At 50.3% G+C, this 18,406-nt stretch overlaps 5 protein-coding genes across 5 annotated transcripts; 3 read left to right on the top strand and 2 right to left on the bottom strand.

Annotated features, from left to right (window-relative positions):
• Nucleotides 1-1,932: 1,932 nt before the first annotated feature.
• On the bottom strand, nt 1,933-7,332 carry N7484_005547 (uncharacterized protein; the record flags this gene model as incomplete). The annotated part of the gene is made up of 4 exons (XM_057115966.1): nt 1,933-4,698; nt 4,755-5,718; nt 6,150-6,425; nt 6,476-7,332. The coding sequence occupies 4 exons, from the start codon at nt 7,330-7,332 to the stop codon at nt 1,933-1,935; spliced, it is 4,863 nt and encodes a 1,620-aa protein (XP_056971849.1).
• A 516-nt stretch (nt 7,333-7,848) lies between these two features.
• On the top strand, nt 7,849-9,257 carry N7484_005546 (NADH kinase POS5; the record flags this gene model as incomplete). Its single annotated transcript, XM_057115965.1, has 3 exons — nt 7,849-7,972; nt 8,027-8,138; nt 8,201-9,257. 3 exons carry the CDS (start codon nt 7,849-7,851, stop codon nt 9,255-9,257), a joined length of 1,293 nt encoding a protein of 430 aa, XP_056971848.1.
• Nucleotides 9,258-9,929: 672 nt separating this feature from the next.
• Nucleotides 9,930-12,614, top strand: N7484_005545 (serine/threonine protein kinase CLA4; the record flags this gene model as incomplete). The annotated part of the gene is made up of 3 exons (XM_057115964.1): nt 9,930-10,029; nt 10,095-12,048; nt 12,102-12,614. Exons 1-3 carry the CDS (start codon nt 10,013-10,015, stop codon nt 12,612-12,614), a joined length of 2,484 nt encoding a protein of 827 aa, XP_056971847.1. The 5' UTR covers nt 9,930-10,012.
• Nucleotides 12,615-13,856: 1,242 nt separating this feature from the next.
• Nucleotides 13,857-16,355, bottom strand: N7484_005544 (chromatin structure-remodeling complex subunit RSC7; the record flags this gene model as incomplete). Its single annotated transcript, XM_057115963.1, has 1 exon — nt 13,857-16,355. One exon carries the CDS (start codon nt 16,353-16,355, stop codon nt 13,857-13,859), a length of 2,499 nt encoding a protein of 832 aa, XP_056971846.1.
• Nucleotides 16,356-16,586: 231 nt separating this feature from the next.
• N7484_005543 (uncharacterized protein) lies at nt 16,587-18,251 on the top strand (the record flags this gene model as incomplete). The annotated part of the gene is made up of 1 exon (XM_057115962.1): nt 16,587-18,251. The coding sequence occupies one exon, from the start codon at nt 16,587-16,589 to the stop codon at nt 18,249-18,251; it is 1,665 nt and encodes a 554-aa protein (XP_056971845.1).
• Between the last annotated feature and the right edge of the window lie 155 nt (nt 18,252-18,406).

Genomic DNA, 18,406 nt, shown 5'->3' with positions numbered 1-18,406 from the left:
GACTCCGTAGAAATGAGTTATCAGATGGTGACATTTGGTCGTTGTCGATCCCTAACTAATTGGGCGACAACCACAGAAATGGGGCGGATGGTGATATCATTTCGGGTTGCCGAACCGAGTACAGCGTTTCAAGCAATTAGAGGAATCACACGCCTTTGAATAGATAGGTATATAAAAGAGATCTAAATCCATGTCGTTTACTTTACATTCAATCAGGTACTGCTGGGTACATATGATATATCAACCCGTAGAATATCTACGCCACTCAACTGTGTATCCAAGTTTCCACAACCTTAAGGCGAATAAAGTTACCGCCACCGAGAAATGCTCCGCTGCAATCCGAGTCTACAGCGTTGCACTCAAGCTTCCATGGGACTTTTTCCCCCTCAAAGTCCCACTGAGAAGAGGGGCTTGGAGATTTTCACCACTGTTCCCCCCTCACTGCTGGTCTATAGTGACCACGTAGTCATCGAGCGATCGGAGACACTTTACTTCCCCAGAGTACTGAGGTTGCGGTATTTATCGGCTATTGTGACTAGAACGTGATGTGTCTAGTGTCCGTTCAGTAGGGTTATAGCGGCTGCTCGCAGGTAAGAACATGTTCGCTACAACAGATCTAGAGCGTTCCGAGTTCTCTGTCACATTCTTTCTTTTGACCTTACCTGACTACCCTGCATGTCTTGGCCACCCCTATCGACTTGGGTATTTTTGCCTACCACAGGCATATCTGTATTATGGAGGACAGGTATTACAATCGTGAGACGTTCAATAAACAACATACAAGATATCTCAGCAAACTGATTCTAAACGAGAGTACAAGATGCCTTGAGAAAATAAGAAAATAAGAAAATAAGAAAAATAAAAATAAAAAACCAACAAACCACAGATACACGACATTGGTATAAGCTCCTAGCAGCCTATGCAGCCAATAAGCATTTCAATCCGAGATGGATCTCATATGCATAGTTCCCGAGACCATCTGCAGTAAGCAAGGACGAGAAAAAGCCCGCAAGCAAGACACGCAGAAACTTGGACAGTAATGTATTACAAACCCAACAATACCGAAACATGTACATGCACGATCGGGACTGCCCCTGCGCCTGCATGCATCCTGCAGCCTATACCTCGGAATCGGGATCCAATCCCTGTGTACAGAGCACGATACCGCGTACAGGAAGAATACGGACGAGTGCGCGTCCAGTATCCCATGTACTGTATCGACGGAATTTTCAATCGCCAGGGACTTGATGGCACGCCTAAAGTTAAAAAGCACGCGACTAAACGAGAAAACACAGGGATCGGAAATTAGACCCGTCAGCTTGGGCCGGCCGGATGGATCTCGGTGCTAATTTCTTTCCTTGTACCATCTCACCATGTCATATGGCGCTCGGTCCCGTACGGTTCGTTTTTTTTTTTTTAATATGACTGGGATCCGTGGGTTGATTATGATTGCTTAACTCTCGTGTGTGGGGCTCTGATTGTTTGTAGATCGGGGATAGATCGGACGTGATTCCTTGTGCGTTTGGGAAGTGGTGGATGGTTGGTGGGGAAATTACAAGAGCCCGCGACTCTTGGGGATTGCGTAAGTTGTGGAGATCCTGGGATCGAATTCGTATTCGTAGAATATATTAAATGCCTCTCTGTATTACCGATTCATACGCGTGAGTGGAAGTGGTTCGAGTCTGGTGGACTGGACTTGTGAATGGAAGATGTACGACCTTGGAAGGTAGAAGTAGAAATATACTGCATAGAAGAATATAACAAGGTATTGAGGATAAGAACAACTAAAAGGCTAATTTACAAGAACATCTTGTTTCGCAAACTGTGTCGGGCAGCGTAAGTGACATCGTCTCTGCTCCCATCCCAGACGCCGGAAACACTTCTGCGAATAGGAAGAAAGAAAATGCTAGAAAAGTAAAAGACAGGCGCAGCTCAGTCCTCCATCTCTTCATCTTCGGTCGGCTTGGGCAAATCCACATCACCAAACAGTTCCTCGTTATCGTCGTCCGCGTCGACGGTCTGCTGTGGCGCCGGTTCTTCTTGCTCCTCCTCGTCGTCGTCATCGTCATCAGCGATGCGGCGAGAGACTCGGTCGCGGCGACGGGGTGCGGCGGTCTCTTCATCCTGCATTGGCTCGTCATCATCGCCGAAGAGATCTTGATCTCCCTGTTCTTCACCAGGAGTAGCCGGAGCGTCTTCTTGTTCATCGTCGTCCGAGTCTTCCACCCTCTCATTGCTCTTGAACTTGCTTTGGGCCTTGCTGCTTTGGGCCTTCGCACCAGAGCGGCGTTCCAACCGACGGCGCTTCTTAGGGGCGGCGTTTTCGCCCTCGCTCTCGGGCTCAGCGCCACTGTGCTCCTGATCATTCTCATCCTCGGCAGCGATGAAGTCGTCACCACCCTTCTTCTTGCGCTTCGTGGTGGGCTTCTTCTTGCGCTTGACCTTCTCGCCGGTCACCGAATCATCAGTAAGCTCGGCCTCTTCGCGAGCGCGTTCTGCTTCTGCACGCTGGAGAGCCTGTCGCTCAGCCTGTTCAACCATGCCCTGACGCTCTTCAGCAATCTTGCGCTTCCGCTCAGCCTCAATCTCCTGGGCCTTGCGGAGTGCCTCCTCGCGCTCCTTAGCTGCGGCTTCACGGGCCTCACGAGCTTGCTGAAGTTTCGCGGCGTTCTTCTCTTCGTACTCCTTCTGGCTCTGCATGGCACGGTCGAGCTGCTTGCTAATCGTGCGACCCATGTTGGCACGTTGCTCCAGAGCAGCACTGGGATAAGGCGGGTTCTTCTCCTTGGAGATGCGCTCGAAGGTCTCGATGGCCTCCTTAAGACCCTCAGCGGCCTCCTGCACATCCTGCAGGGTCTTCTGGGTAGCCTGGAGACTGTAAGCCAATGAGGCAATTTGGTTTTGCACAAAGGCCACATTGAACTGCAAGTGAAGTTGATCGGGGGAGACACCCTGTGCTCGTTGCGCGTAGTCAAGGGCAGTCTTCATAGCCATGAGGTTCATCTCCTGCTTGCCCTTCAACCACCAGACTCGACCAAGACAGGCCAGAATCTGCACGTCGCGGGAGCGGTCCTTGGACAGAGCAATTTCGTAGTTCTCAATCGACCGTGAGTACTGTCGGAGCTCGGCGTAGACATGTCCCAAATTGAGATAAACGCTGGGGTCCTTCAAGGTTTCTCGAATTTTGGACAGGATCTGCACAGCAGTGCTGTGATCCTTTTTGTCATCGACGAGAGCAATGGCGATACCTTGAGCAGCATAGGCGTTCTTAGGATCCAGCTGCAGAGCCTTGTCGAAGAACTCCACGGCACGCTGATACACCTTCCGGCGTTTCTCCTTCTCCTGCTCAGAATCACGACGCATGTCACGAGCCGAGAGAAGATGCACATTACCCATACCAGTCAAAGCGTACCGGTCGTGCTTGTCGTGGTACTGCAGAGTGTGCTTGTAATGGCGCTGCTCGTGATCCTCGGCAAGGTTGGCAACCCGCTTCTTGGATTTGCTGAGATACCAGCCGAAGAGCGCGCGGACCTCCAGGTTCGAAGACTCAACCTCGTACAGCTTAGCCATCTTCTTGGGCCCTTCGTCAGTGGGGCTCTGGCGCAAGCTGATGTATGTAAGTCGAGCGCTGGCTTCTGTGTAATCGCTGTGTCGCTCCAAAAGACCCTCGTAGACCTTCTTGGCTTCATCCCACATGTCGGCCGCCTCGTAAGTACGACCCAAATTGTAGCTGATAGTAGTAACAAGTGCATCATTGTCAGCCTTGTCTTCTCTCTCCTGTGATTGCACACAGGCGTTGAGCGCCGACTGGAACATGCCACGGGCCAATGCAATTTTCTCGTTTTGATACAAGAATGCACCCATGTTGTTGAGCAGCTGTGGGGGAAGCATGTCGCGGAGAGCATTCTTCATATCTTCGTCATCTTCAATTCCTTCCGGACGAGCACTCTCAGGAATACTGGCAATCTGGAGTTGCTCCAACTGAACAAGACACTGCATGCTCTTTTCGGGGGAGGTGCCCTCATACAGTCGAGAAAGGTAGACCAGAACCGATTCGTCGGGGGTCAAGTTTAGCTTCTCATCCTTCCACATCGATCGCACAGACTCCAAGAGGGTGATTGCACGTTTGATCTCAGTTGATTTGTCTTCTTTGCTGCCAGACTTTTGAGCAGCAAACACCTCTTCCGCATGGATCGCTGCCAAAAGTGTCATGGCCTCAACATTCTTAGACTGCTGAAGAATCTTCTCCAAGCGGAACTTAGCGCCATCAAAGTCCTTGTTTGTGACTTGCATCTGCACTGCGCCGAACTTGGCCGGAAGGTAGCCCTTATCACCACCACCGCGAGCCTGATCAGAACGGTTATAATATTCAGTGGCTCGTGTGTTATCGTTCTCATAGTGAGCTTTGCGTCCGAGGAGATACCAGCCGTCGCTGGCAATTGGCATGACATCAGTCTGCTCGATAGCCTTGCGAGCAAGAGTCTCCACCGTCGGGTATTGTTTTCGCAGAAGGAAGTAGCTGCCGAACAAAGCGCAGGTCATAGGGTATTCTTTGTCAAGCTTGAATGCTTTTTGGGTGTACTGAGTCATGGCGATCTTGTACAGGGAACCGAACATAGGGTCGGTGGTGGATCGGCGAGAGCTGTCGTATAGGTGGTACACTGCAAGCAGGATATTCGCAACCTTGGATTCGGGGTTCTATATTCGAAGCAAATTAGTTGTGAAATTCAGGCAGAGTCCAGAGGTAAACATACCAGAGCCAATGATCTTTCCCATGCCACCTTGGCTTGATCCTTGAACCCTAGCTGCCATAAGCAGCATCCCAAACCAATGCGAGGATCTGGGTCTGTGAGGTTTGGCACCTTCATGAGGACTTTCTGGTACCCATCCAGGGCTTCAGCGTATCTTCCTAGCATGTAGTGTGCCCGGGCACGTCCCAAAATGGCCATGATATTGCGGCCACCAAAGGCCTTGGATGACTCGTCGAAGCATTTGAGTGCTTGACGCAGAGCTTCCACCCTCTCGGAGGTATCAATTGCGCCAGGGCGGACAGCACGAGGCGGGTATAGTGATGCACGGAGAAGACACAAAACACCGCGAGCGAGGAACAAAGGTGGGTATGCCGGGTTCAAACGCGATGCCTCGTTCAGGGTCGATGTTGCCAACTGCAGGTAGTGGTCCTTAGTTTTTGCCTGCGAGTAGAGCTCTCCCTCCGGCGCCACACGAGGTGCCTGTCGGCTCTTGAGCATCAAAAGCCAGCAGACCCAGCCCAGGAGCCCAAGCTTTTCTTTGGTTGCTCCATGAGCCACAGAGGCCAGGCCCTTGTTGAGAATGTCGAGGGCATGGTCGAGCTGCTTTCGCTTCGCGTAGGCAAGCGCAATGATTACCCAGAAGTTCTTTGCTGCTCGTTCGTTTTCCAGCAGCGTGCATAGCTCGGTAGGGTCTTCGGGAAGATCAAGGAGGCTAACTTCGACTTCGCTGTCGAAGCTGGAGGCGGGGATATCGATGGCATCAGGAATGTCAGCAAAGCGAAGGGTATTCGAAGAGCTTGGAGGAGGCATTGTCTCCGTAGAACCATTGGTGTGGCCGTTTTCGAGGGACGCCATGGTTGCGACTGCGCGCTGACGAGCAAGAGATGCCGATGAAGTTGCGACTGGGATGAAAGAATGAAAGAAATCGAGCAAAGTCTTCAGCTCATGATCAAGCAAGATTGCCCATCTGATATATTGAGGATGTGGGCCAATTCACTGGGAGAAACGTTTGCATGAAACGCGCCAGTGAATCTCGGAGAGGCTCGCAGACCGCGGTGCTTCCAATTGAGAATTGGATGCTTGGCGTGGCTGAATCACACCGCCACGCCACTCACCTCCGCACCGCCACATTTGGAGTCTCCATCATTACCGTTGATAGGAATTGATTGTAAGAATGAATAATTTATTTATATATATATATGTATGGATATATATTATCTAGGTATTGATAGTCATGTCATGTCTTGTCCCCAAACCTATGGTCAAGCAAAAAGTCGTATTCCCCATCATTGCAACCAACTGCCCACAAACTTGCACAAAAACACCAAACCAATCAATACGGCAAAGATTTGTCCAAGCTCAATCCAATGATGCAGTCGAACATATGACTCGACATACCCAGCATCGACAGCTATTTTCTGTTCAGGTGTGGCGTTTTTGGCGTCGATCGAGCCGGCCAATTCAGACGGGAATCGACCCGTCTCCCAATATTGATCCAGCAGCTGATCTTTTTCGGTCCACCGGGCTTGCAACCATTCTTCAAATTTTGGCTGATCATCCAAAGGAATATCTGCAACAGCAAACCGTCGCCAATGCATGTTGACCGAGGTCGGCGGGCGTCCTTGCATGTATGTAGACCGGAGAGTAAAGAACTTGTCGGGGTAGACTCCATTTCTAAAGAGAATTTAGTATTATCCACATAAAGCTTGAAAGAGGAAACATACGGTGGGCCCTCATAGGCGATAGTGCTGTCATAAACCCATTCTACTGTCCCTCGGAGCTGTTGGAGACAAAAGAATAGGCCCGTTGACCGAGGCAGAATTTGATGATTAAGTGGAGACAATCCCTGTTTCTCTCCAAAGGCATCGCTTCGTCGCTTGGTATTGATGGACAAATTGGTTCCTTCGGGGAAGATCAGCAGCCACATGGGGTCATACTGGGACCCATTGGATTTGGCTCCCATATACTTTGTCTTCAATTTTTGCAGGCGGTACTCGATCCGGGCCTTGTCTGAAAGCCACTTCCGTGCCAGGAAGATGAATCCATAGAACATCATCCCCTGACCCATAATAGGGATCCACTTGAGGGAGTCCTTGAGAATAATGAAGATCCGGCCATGCATTGAATTGGTGTAGGCAAACCACCACAGGTATATCCAATCGGTGTAGATCTGGTGATTGGCAATCATCACCAGGCGCTCTGGGAAATCGGTCTGCAGCATACCATCTTCTGACAGATGAACTTGACCTCGGATACTGGCATCTCCACTCACCCGGAACAGCGTTGGGCTGCCCCATTCCGTGAGTGCAGTGATCACCAGCCCAAAGTTTTGCTTTGTGTACGCCATATACGAGTAGTACCAGCTTTTGTTGATCAGGTACAGCGGGCAACCAGCAAGTTGGGTTATGAAGATGAGGATAATACAGCTGTTAAACCATGTGGCCAGAGCCATGGATCGAAGTATTTGCATTCCAATTCCATGTTTCAAACCAGGCTCTGTGGGCGGCTTGGTGGAGTGTTTTAGAAGCTCGGTCGCTTCTTTGGTGGGAGGTTTGCGCTGGCGAGCCTCGGTTGAACTCATGACGCAATATGAGGCCCTGAATGGGCTAGCAGAAAAAATAATCTCAAGCTGGGAGACGATCGGAAGCTTGAGGCCCTCCAGGGAAGATGTTGTACGACAGTTCGCCGGTGGGGAGGGGAGGTATTTGCTTTAGTGGTCAGCGGGAGCTGGCGGGATCGGAGAGATCGACAATCAGGGCACGGGCTCGGGCTGTGTCTGCTTCCACTGTTATATACAGAGAAGGTAGGAGACAAGCCTCAAAGGAAAGAAAGGGAGTTATGTAGGAAGAGAACGAATATGTTAATTTAGGGAAATGTAGAGCATGTCAAGGTGTCCAGCTCTGTGGGGTGGTCTCGTGTACACGCATAACGTCAGAAGCCCGAGAGCGGTGGGGCCTGATCTTATTTACTGTTGCTCTCCGCTTTTCTTTCAACTTGGTGTCACAACTCCGACAAACTTTCTTTGAGCTGGACCGCTGTCCGGATATGATACTCATTACACAGTTTCCTGCATGACCGAGGCCACGGTTATCCAACCATGCAGTGCGCCCGTCGCAAAATCCCCGGCCTGTTCCTGCGTCGCTGTTTCTCTTCGTCTGCGCCGCATCACGAGATCCGCGATATTAGCGTTTTATCGCAGCGGCTGATCCCCAAATACCAAGGTGTGGCTGAGTCCGATATGTTGAAGGGGTAATGAAAGGTTAACTCTCTTTCAGAATCCCAAGGCGAACTTCTTTCTCTCCAATGGCCAGCGCCGCCACGAAACGTCTTGCTGGTGCGCAAGGATTGCGCTCCAACAGTGACAGAGTCTCTCATTGAATTTGCCAAGTATGCCAACCTATACCCAAGGCCAGTCATATAGCTCGTTTCCCTAACACGCTTTGTTCCAGTCATATCACCTCCACGTACCCGTCCACCGCTGTGATCCTCGAATCCAAGACCGCGGCTGAAGTTCATTCGTCGCTACCGTTTCCAGTCTACTCTGCATCCCTGGACGATAACCCAACCGCATTTCATAATAAGGTGGACCTTACGGTGACCCTAGGTGGAGATGGCACAATCCTCCATGCATCCTCGCTCTTTGCTACCTGCTCCAATGTTCCCCCGGTCCTGTCGTTCAGCATGGGCACACTAGGCTTCCTCAGCGAATGGAAATTCTCCGAATTTAAACGGGCCTTTCGAGAAGTTTACATGTCCGGAGCCGGGGCCGGTGATCGCACTCCAGTTCTGGAAGATAGAATTTACCCTGCAGAAAATACCAATGAGTCCACACAGGAATTAACGGGGCCGACAGGCTGGTCCTCTGTCCGAGGCAAGTCCATGGGTAGTACTCGTGGTGCCCCCATCTTGATGCGCAATCGTCTTAAGGTTGGGCTATTTACAGGCGATGGCCGAGAGACAACCCCCATTCGCGGCAAAAGCGATCAAGGGGAGGGAGTCTATGTCATGAATGAGCTGCTTATCCACCGTGGCAAGGAGCCGCATCTCGCCGTGGTGGATATCTCTGTCGGAGGTCGCTTTCTGACCGAGGCCGTGGTGGACGGCATCATCATTTCAACCCCCACGGGTAGTACAGCATACAGCCTGAGCAGCGGTGGCAGTATTGTGCATCCACTAGTGCCCTCAATTCTGCTGACGCCCATCTGTGCGCGTAGCCTCAGTTTCAGGCCTCTCGTATTGCCGCTGACCACGCCGATCACCATGCGGCTCAGCGATAAGAACCGTGGTAGGGAGTTGGAGGTCAGTCTAGACGGGGTCAATCTTGGCCAAGGAATGGCAACCGGCATGGAGGTCCGAGTGTGGAATGAGGAGATGCGACATGGTATGAATGAATGGCAAGGCGGCGTGCCCAGTGTCATGCGGAGAAGTATGGGCGACGAAGCGCACGAAGGGTGGGTTGGTGGCTTAAATGGGCTCCTTAAGTTCAACCATCCATTTGGCGAATGAGTTCCCCAAGGCACTCTGTTCTTTTTTATATTTAATTGTACTATACCCTGGGGGATATTCGATTACCCCTTTATATCAATTTTGTAACTTTTCCACATCTTTGACAGACTTTCGCCGTACACTGATCTGCCCATTTATGGTACCAAGTAGCCGCGGGCCCAGATTCACAACCGTGGATCCCATCCAGGACCATTGACGCAGTTCAATCTTTGTGATTGGTAGAGCTTTGTTTTCTGTAGATTAGCTCCATACACTCCATAGTTGGTTTATTAAATTCTTCCCCTATCCAGTAACCAAAATCCCATCTCAGGGGAGATCTGCCCCCATTCCCGCCCCAAACCACTTCGCTCCCCCTTTCATCCGTTTCCCTTCTTCTTTCCACCCCCACCATTATCATCCCACTTTTTTTTTTCTGTTCTCCCCCAACAAGACTTTGTCGGTTCATTGTCTCCGAGCCATCCTCGCAGTGCGAGGACCGCTCCTTTTTACTCACCACAGGTAAGCGAACAATCCCCGATTGGGGTTGTATCCCGACCCCCTGGAACGTGGGAAGCCAATAAGCTTCTTCCGCTCCTCCTTCAAACCCTTCGAACGCCCCTAGAATTTGTTCGTGCGACAACAGGGATGGTGTTGTGCTAACCTGTTTCTGCTCAAGCCACTAGCTTGGGGCCTCAGGAGGTCTGGTCGCGCATTCGCTTCTCCTAGCCCCGCGAACGCTGATCCCGACGTGACTCCAAACTCGGGACTGAACAATCATGGGTTCTTATGGAAAGTGAGTAGACTCAGGGAGAACAAGAATCAATGCCAACGATCCCCAACTCACATTCGAATAATTAGTGGTACCGCGTACTCGCCGGATCAGTTCATGAATCCGGGGCCGGCTCCCCGCCCCCCAACTGATCGTCCTAAGTTGACGCTTCCTACCAACAATCCAGTGGCCACCTCGTTCAGCCAGATGTCCTTGAATTCGCCGAGTACACCAGGCCCCGGCGGCAATCTATCGCTGTTCCCTAACACCAGCACTCCGTCCTTGGCCCGGAGCCAAACCGGCGGAAGCGGCGTCACCATTGTGAAAGAAGGCCTGGTGCGATGCAAGGAAGACAAGTTTCTGGCAACATGGAATCAGCGCCAGTTGATCCTGCGCGAATACAAAATCGAATTTCTGAAGACCGAGTCCGGAAAAGTTGTTCTCTCATTCCCTCTATCGACCGTCACCGCTGTTTCTCGTTCGGAGGATTCCAAGATGGCCTTTGAGATCACACGACTGGCCAATCCCAAGGATGCAAACTCCAAGACTGCTTTGATCACTCGCGACGTGCCCACTAAGACCATCACTTGTGAGGTGAAATCTGATGATGAGATCTACGAGTGGATTGACAAGATCTATGAGCGTTGCCCCGGTATGGGTGGTGTCAGTAATCCCACTAATTTCAGTCACCGCGTCCACGTTGGCTTTGACCCGCAGTCGGGTGCTTTTGTCGGCTTGCCTCCAGAGTGGGAGAAGCTGCTGACAGCCTCTGCCATTACTAAGGAGGACTACAAGAAGAATCCTCAGGCCGTGATTGAGGTCTTGGAGTTTTACTCTGATATCAAAATGCGAGAGCAGAACCCACAATATTACGGTGGAATGAATGGCTCTTCAGGTAGCCCGAACAAGATGCCTACGAGCACTTCGGTGGGCAGCGGCATTGCCCCTCCCCGACCCGCTCCACCAGGCCCCATGCAGCGCCTGGACAATGGACAGTCCATGCGTTCCGTATCTTCGCCAACATCGGATCGAAATGCGGACCAGCAACAACAATTGCAGCAGATGAAGGAAGCAGCGGACCAGGAGCGTCGCCGAGTAGAGGAAGCCCGTCGCAAGGAAGAACAACAAGAATATAATGCATCTCTTCCCAAGACACGTACTCCACTGGCCAAACAGGAGCTTGGTGGGTACGGTGGTGGTTCAGACACCCGCTACCAGCCAAGTCGCCCTGCCCCACAAGCGCCTGGCTCTGGAGCTCGCGCTCCAGCCTCCGATTCCCGTCAGCTTACCGCACAACGACCGGCCCCCGCTCCGCCATCGCAAAGTCCTTATGGTGGACAAGCTTCTTCCCGCACCCCGGGTGGCTCTCAGGACCAGGGATCGCCCTCGCGCTATGCTGCAAATGACCCTCGGGCTCAGGCTTCGTCAAGCCGGCCCCAACAGGCTCAGGGACCTCCCCCGACCCGGTTGCCGGCTCCTGTGCAGCAGGTGAAACCGCTGAACATAGCCAACAAGCAGCCAACCCCCAAGGCCGTTCCCGATAGCGTTCGGCAGGCAGAGGCTGCCTTGACCAAGAAGCCCGACACCCGACAGAAGGAGGTCCGTATGTCGGCTATGTCCGAGAATGAGGTTATGGACCGACTTCGCGCCGTGGTTTCCAAGGACAACCCGAACGAGTCCTACAGCAAGCAGCGCAAGATCGGCCAGGGTGCCTCTGGCTCCGTGTACGTGGCACGGGTCAAAGAACATTCTACATCAGCTGTGGCTCACGAGCTGTACCGACAGTACGGCCCGCGGTGCCAAGTGGCTATTAAGCAGATGGATCTGCGCAGTCAGCCCCGCAAGGAGTTGATTGTTAACGAGATTATTGTCATGAAGGACAGCCAGCATGCCAACATTGTGAACTTCCTAGATTCATTCTTGCAAGAGTCAAGCAACGAGCTCTGGGTTGTCATGGAGTTCATGGAGGGTGGTGCTTTGACCGATGTGATCGACAACAACCCAGTCATTCAAGAAAACCAGATTGCGACCATTTGCGCCGAGGTATGTTTCCCTTCGTCTTTTTTAAATGCACATATAACTAATCAACATTGCAGACTTGCAAGGGGCTGGCCCACCTGCATAGCCAGAACATCATTCACCGTGATATTAAGAGTGACAACGTTCTCCTCGACCGTGTCGGCCATGTCAAAATCACTGACTTTGGCTTCTGTGCCAAGCTCACCGAGTCCAAGAGCAAGCGTGCCACCATGGTGGGTACCCCTTACTGGATGGCACCCGAGGTCGTTAAGCAGAAGGAGTACGGTCCCAAGGTTGACTGCTGGTCTCTGGGTATCATGGCTATTGAGATGATTGAATCCGAGCCCCCTTACCTGAACGAGGAGCCCCTAAAGGCGTTGTACCTCATTGCCACCAATGGTACCCCACGCTTGAAGAAGCCCGAGAAACTGAGCAAGGAGCTCAAGGCTTTCTTGAGTGTCTGTCTCTGCGTGGACGTCCGTAGCCGTGCTACGGCCGACGAGCTTCTCGCCCACGAGTTCTTGCAGACTGGCTGCAGCCTTGCCAGCCTGGCAGAATTACTGCGCTGGAAGAAAGCCAACGGCCAGTAAGGAGTTTGAGGCAGATTGGACATTGTCTCTCAAACTTAATTACACCTCACCTCTGCACACCTACCATCGAAGTTGGGAGATCTGTTCCTGCGCACATATGAGTTCGATTTATCGCACTTCCGGTTAGATTATTCCTCTTTTTTTTTCTTTTTTTCTTGTGTGGATTTTGCCTCTTACGAACGAACCGAATACTGCATGGACATTGCCATATTCCCCCCTGCCTTGAGCTTGTCCTTGAGACCCTTTTTTTGCTGCAACACATACAGAACACTGGGCGTGGGTAATCTGGCGTTGATGAACTTTGATTGCTTTCGTCTCTGTCTCTAATGTCTCATGCACAAGATCCTTTCTCCTCCCATTTTGCCCTTTCCCCTTATTGTGCTTGCTTCCGACGACGTTCACGATTCCGTGCGCTGTGTATTTTGTGTCTCTGCACTAAAAAGCGACAACCTACTTAGTTTCAGTCTGAATTGAGGGCTTTTATCTTTCCGGCTTTATACCCGCCAAATTACAATTCAATAATCATTTATGGACATAATTCATTGAGTGATTTATGGGTGTATAAGTACCCATTAGTCTAGGCCGATCTATAGTGCATACCACCCGATTCAACGGAATTGATGTTGCAGCTAAAGTACCAGATATTTCCTTGGATATGTCGCTTATCAAGCCACTGTTCACAGGGGTGTGATGGCTTCCTATTGGGCTAGAAGATCCTCTTCAGGGAGTTTCCCTTCTTTCAAAGTGCCCCGAGGGAAACCGAGGAATTTACCAGAGCTTGGCCTTGACTCAATACACTATTGAAATTTCTTCTGCTCTCTGGTTGGAAGACCGAAGAGCAGTGCTTGATTGCCATATGAGCGGCGCTCTGGATTATCTGGATCCAAATCACGGCTTTTCTGATGTCGTTCCCATCTTCCCATCGAAGCCGTTCCTATCTACCACGATACAAAGGTGGTCTTTGAGCTGGCTCGTCCTCTGACTGATCCCTGCGCATCCCCCTACATGAATGGGCTTTTGACCAGCTAAGGTACTCGGGGTAATGGAGAGGAGAATAATCAGACATAGAAAAGACGAGACCTGGGATAGGGACCAGATATGGGAATAAGAGCCATTATAGGAGAAGGACAAGACATAGGAGGATGGTAATAACAGGGATCATCGGTTCCATCCCACTTGCTCGTGGACGATGCTTCTTATCAAACTTCCGAGAAATGCCTATCGCAGGACGAAGGACTTTATTCAGGTTATACCTACTAGTTCCCATGGTGGAACTCGTCTCTTTGGTCTGACTTCTTCCTTTGACACAGCCACCCCTGTCTTAGGTTCAGCGTCGCCAGGTTGTTGCTCATTACTTATATTGGCCTCGGTGTAGCCATCTTCCCTCGCTCTGCTTTCCCAATAGTCATCCCGAAACTGACGGCCGTTGACAATGATACGGTACCCAAACTGCAGGAAAATGGACCGGGCAGACACAAACGTGACCATCATATGCTGATCCTCAACTGGAAGGATATGTTTTTCCATCATAGTTTCTTTTTCGACTGATGAGGCGGCCATCTCGTGTAGAGACCGATATTCCATGAATAATCTTCTGCGACTATGATAGTTCAATGCCTCTGCACACTCCTCCGAGAGCATAAACAGCTTTTTGCCTCGATACGGTAAGCGGAAAGTCTGACATTTGTATTCACGGTTGTGACGCAGGTATCCCAAGAAATCGACCTTGGTCTCGCCCACAAGGTCAAACTTCGTTTGAATATATTCATCGCTCTCCTCGTTAAGATCATCTGACGTGTAATCATGGTATGTTGGAAGGACGCTTGCCAGTAATTTTGTCGGTTTATTCTTTTCTGGGGTGGATATCTTTCTTCCAGGGAGACCTGTATTGAGACCTGGATGGAGACCTGGATGGTGTGATGCCGTTGTGCGCTTTTGTGCTTCATCATCGGAGCTGACGGGATATTTTTCCTTCTTATACAACTTCCAATCATCTTCGAGATCATCTGAAATCGGAGACTGATCTTCACTCGAATCATGATTAGAGTTTTGTCCCTCTTCACAGATAGGGCTTGCCTGGCTAGTCTGCGGCGTTTCACGCGGACGTGTATCACTTTCGGTAGACATTTGTGGAAACAATTCTGGAAAAAAGCGATCGAAAGCTGCTTGACGATCGAACTTCTGTGTAGATGAAGGTACCGGAGTGCAATCCGATTCTCGGTCAAAGTCTACCGGCGAGTCCAATTCCATTTGGCTCAGTGACTTCACTGGTGAGAATGTATTGGCTTCGTCTTGCAGTTCCTTACTCATTTCATTTTCAGCTGAAGATAGGGAAAGACAGATATCGCTGTCAGCCGAGAGCCCCGGTAGTTGAGGATGATTCATCTCCTCTGAATGAGCCATGGGAACCTCAAAAGAGCAATCGAATGGTCCATCGGATTGCCGGGCAGCTTCAAGTGATCGTTTAGCTGCTAATCCCACATTCGTGGTTTCGACGGCAAGCCTGTCATTCGAGGACTCCTGTGTCCCCATTTCATCAACAGGAAGGGTAGGATTATTTGAAATCTCTAGAAAGAGGGGGTGAGAGGCTGCATCTGGCGAGGAATGTTCTGAAACTGTACGAAGGACGAATAAAGCCAGCTGTTCCAAATGCTCTCCAACGTGCTGCTCAAAAGTAACTGGTGGCTCAAAAAAATCAAGACATAAATGACATAAAGGGCATCTGAAAATATCATTCTTGCTGAGTATGGAATGTGCTTCGCACATATGACGATACCATTGCGAACGGCTCTCGTATAGCTTGAATGGAGTAATGCAATCGGATGATAAACAAGTATAAGGCATCAAGTCTTCAAAAATATGATTGGCCCAGTCCATTGGACATTTGATTGTCATAAGAGAGCCGCAGTATGGACATTCAAATGGACTGCTGTCTGTTGAGCTTTCTGGAGGGCTTGGAATGGACGCCGGCTCATAGCCTGTGAATGCATTTATAAAGTATGGCGCTTGGGGGAGCTCGGATGTAGAAGTCTCAGAGAACTGCAACTGATTCAAGCCACCACCAGCCTGAGAGCTCTCTGTCGGCGCTCTTCGAGGTAGAGTAGACTCTGAATCGACAATTTGACCACTGGGCCTTGGCTTCTGTGATCTATATTGCAGGACTGCTTTTTGCTTGGCCATGGCAGCACTGAGCCGTTGAACTGTAGACTCATCGAGATCGGGGAAAATCCGAGAAACGTGCTGCTGCGCCCATGATCCAAAGGGCGTAATATCCTCAGCGTTCACACCCAAAAGAAGATCGTGCTCGGCCGGCTTGCGAGTCTCCAAGGATAGCTGATTCAATAGACTGATAGCATTGTGTAGGGACTGATGCAACATTTGGGCATCAGTCATCAAGTCTTCATCCGATACTTCGCCAGCAAGATCCAGGAAAGCCTCATCCTCTGACGTATTTTCTTCAGGCTCGTCGAGAAAGTCAGATAGGCTTCGAACTACCCGCAGCACTCGCTGCAAGATGTTTAATATCTCGTTTCTCAGATGCGAAGCATCGCGAAGACGATAATCCAACGATGACTGGTCACGCTGAAGGGCGCCGGTATTCCCTGCCCAAATACGTAGTCGGCCAAGTTCATCCAGCCAGCGAGGTTGGGAGACATCGTTTTCATAACGCTGGACCCTCGAGGAGGCGAATTCCCCCACCTCTTTCAAGCAATCATTTAAAATGCTTGATATTGTTGTCATTTGGCAGCTTTGGAGTCTCAATTTTGATAACGCGGGACGTAAGTTGAGGAGCAGCGTTGTTTGAATGGTATGAGTTCCTTGTGTCTAGACAAAGTAGCTCCTCGTATCGAAGTGTGACGAGCTGACGGCTGACTGAGCGGGGAAACGCGGGGTTTGGTAAATATCATGGCTTTCTAATCGTTCTCTTCTCCTTTCAATTTCCGTCATTTCTGGATTCTGCTTTTCTTTCCCATGGCGACCGGAATCGAGGCTGTCGGGCTGGCCTTGGCCATTCTTCCCGTGGTCGTGAACCAAGTGGATAACTATGCCCGTGGACTGGAAAGAATAAAAGTCCTTCGTCGATACAAATGGCAACTAGAGGAATATTCCGTTGGTTTGAGTGCACAGTACGCCATCTTACTGAATACTCTGGAGCTGTCTCTCGAGGGTGTTGTGGACGATCGCAATCGAGCTGAGTTGATTAGGAACCCGAGAGGTCCAGGGTGGAGGGATGCGGCATTTGAAGACCGTCTGGCTGATAAGCTGGGCCGTGACTATATGCCATTCACAGCAACTGTGAAGGGATTGTGTGGTCTTCTGGAAGATCTATCTCATCGACTTGGATTGGACAACACGGATTATTCCACGATTGCATCAACAAAGCCTCTAGGCGCCTTGAAATTCCGCAAAATATTTTCTACTGCTATCTACGATGATCTGCTTGACAAGATCAATAAGACGAATCTGACGCTCAAGACACTCAGCGAGCAGTCTCAACACCGTGTGCAATCAGGACCAGATCCAAGACGACGAAGAATTCTGCAACGACACCGGGACCAAAGGAGACATGCAAGAGCTTTATATAAGATCATGGTTCAAGAAAGACAATGCTGGAATTGTCCTTGTCAGGATGCGCACTCAATTGGACTTCAATTGGACTCGAATCTTGAATCCACGCCAGCTTTCCACATACTGATATCACCACCAAATACCACATCCCCTTGTACGCGGCAGTGGAGCGAAGTCAAAGTGCAGGCTAGTGAGAGTAAAATCGCTCAAAGTGTGACGCATTGCATTTGCTTTAACTCACAGTCAAAGGGGAAGGTCAAGGTCAATTCAACTACATACTGCACGGATTCGCGGCACACAGCATCCCAGTCTCAGGGAACACCGGTCACCAACCTATGTTACGTCTTGAATGAACAGGACATTGATTTATTGGGATATTTGTCCAGTAAAAATGCCACATCCGATGCCAGATACACTGTTACCCGGCTCGCCAACTCCCAAGACGAAGTGTACCGGTATTCATTACGAGACACACTTCTGGTCTCATCTCCAGCGGTACAGCCAGATCAGCGTATAGAAGGAATGAGCCGCCAGGACAGCCTCCACCTCGCCACTGTTCTCGCATCCAGTGTTTTTCATTTCCACGGAACCTGGCTTCAAGAGAAATGGGGAACGCAGGATATCCTATTCATTCGCACCAAGGATGCCCTACATCCCCGGTATCAACGTCCATATCTTATTCGACGTGTGTCAAGCATACACCAGCCAGAACTGAATGACTCCACATCGCATAAAGGAAAAAGCCGACAGTGGATATCAAATGAGGTTCTCTTTCCGCTTGCCTTGGTGCTAATTGAGCTCTCCCTAGGGTCTTCCATTAGCTCACTTATCCTTCCCCAAGATGAGGGCTCATCTGAGCAAGAGGTCTTTTTCAATGCTGCTACACGCCTTCTTCATCGGAGAGTATATATGACAAGTGGGTTGGGCTATGGGGATGTGGTTAAAGAATGCCTCTATTGGTCCAGAGATGGCGGCTTCGACGATGCTCAGTTTGACGAATCGGTACTTGACATGATTGTCTCTCCTTTACTCAAGGATTTCAATTATTTTGTTGGAGCGGTAAATTGACATGCGTGAATAGCCTCCGTCCATTGAAGATGAGAGTATTGATGGGTCACCTTGTCGGGCAATCCTGTTGCTTCCTGTTGTACTAAGAAAGAATACTACAATATTCCTAGGGTTGCTCTTCAATCTAAAATACCTAGTAGGCACGAGTCATCACC

Source organism: Penicillium longicatenatum (assembly GCF_028827895.1).
Source record: "Penicillium longicatenatum strain IBT 33135 chromosome Unknown contig_3_segment0_segment0, whole genome shotgun sequence".
In the NCBI taxonomy this organism is placed as follows: domain Eukaryota; kingdom Fungi; phylum Ascomycota; class Eurotiomycetes; order Eurotiales; family Aspergillaceae; genus Penicillium; species Penicillium longicatenatum.
This window is presented reverse-complemented; position numbering and strand designations above follow the sequence as displayed.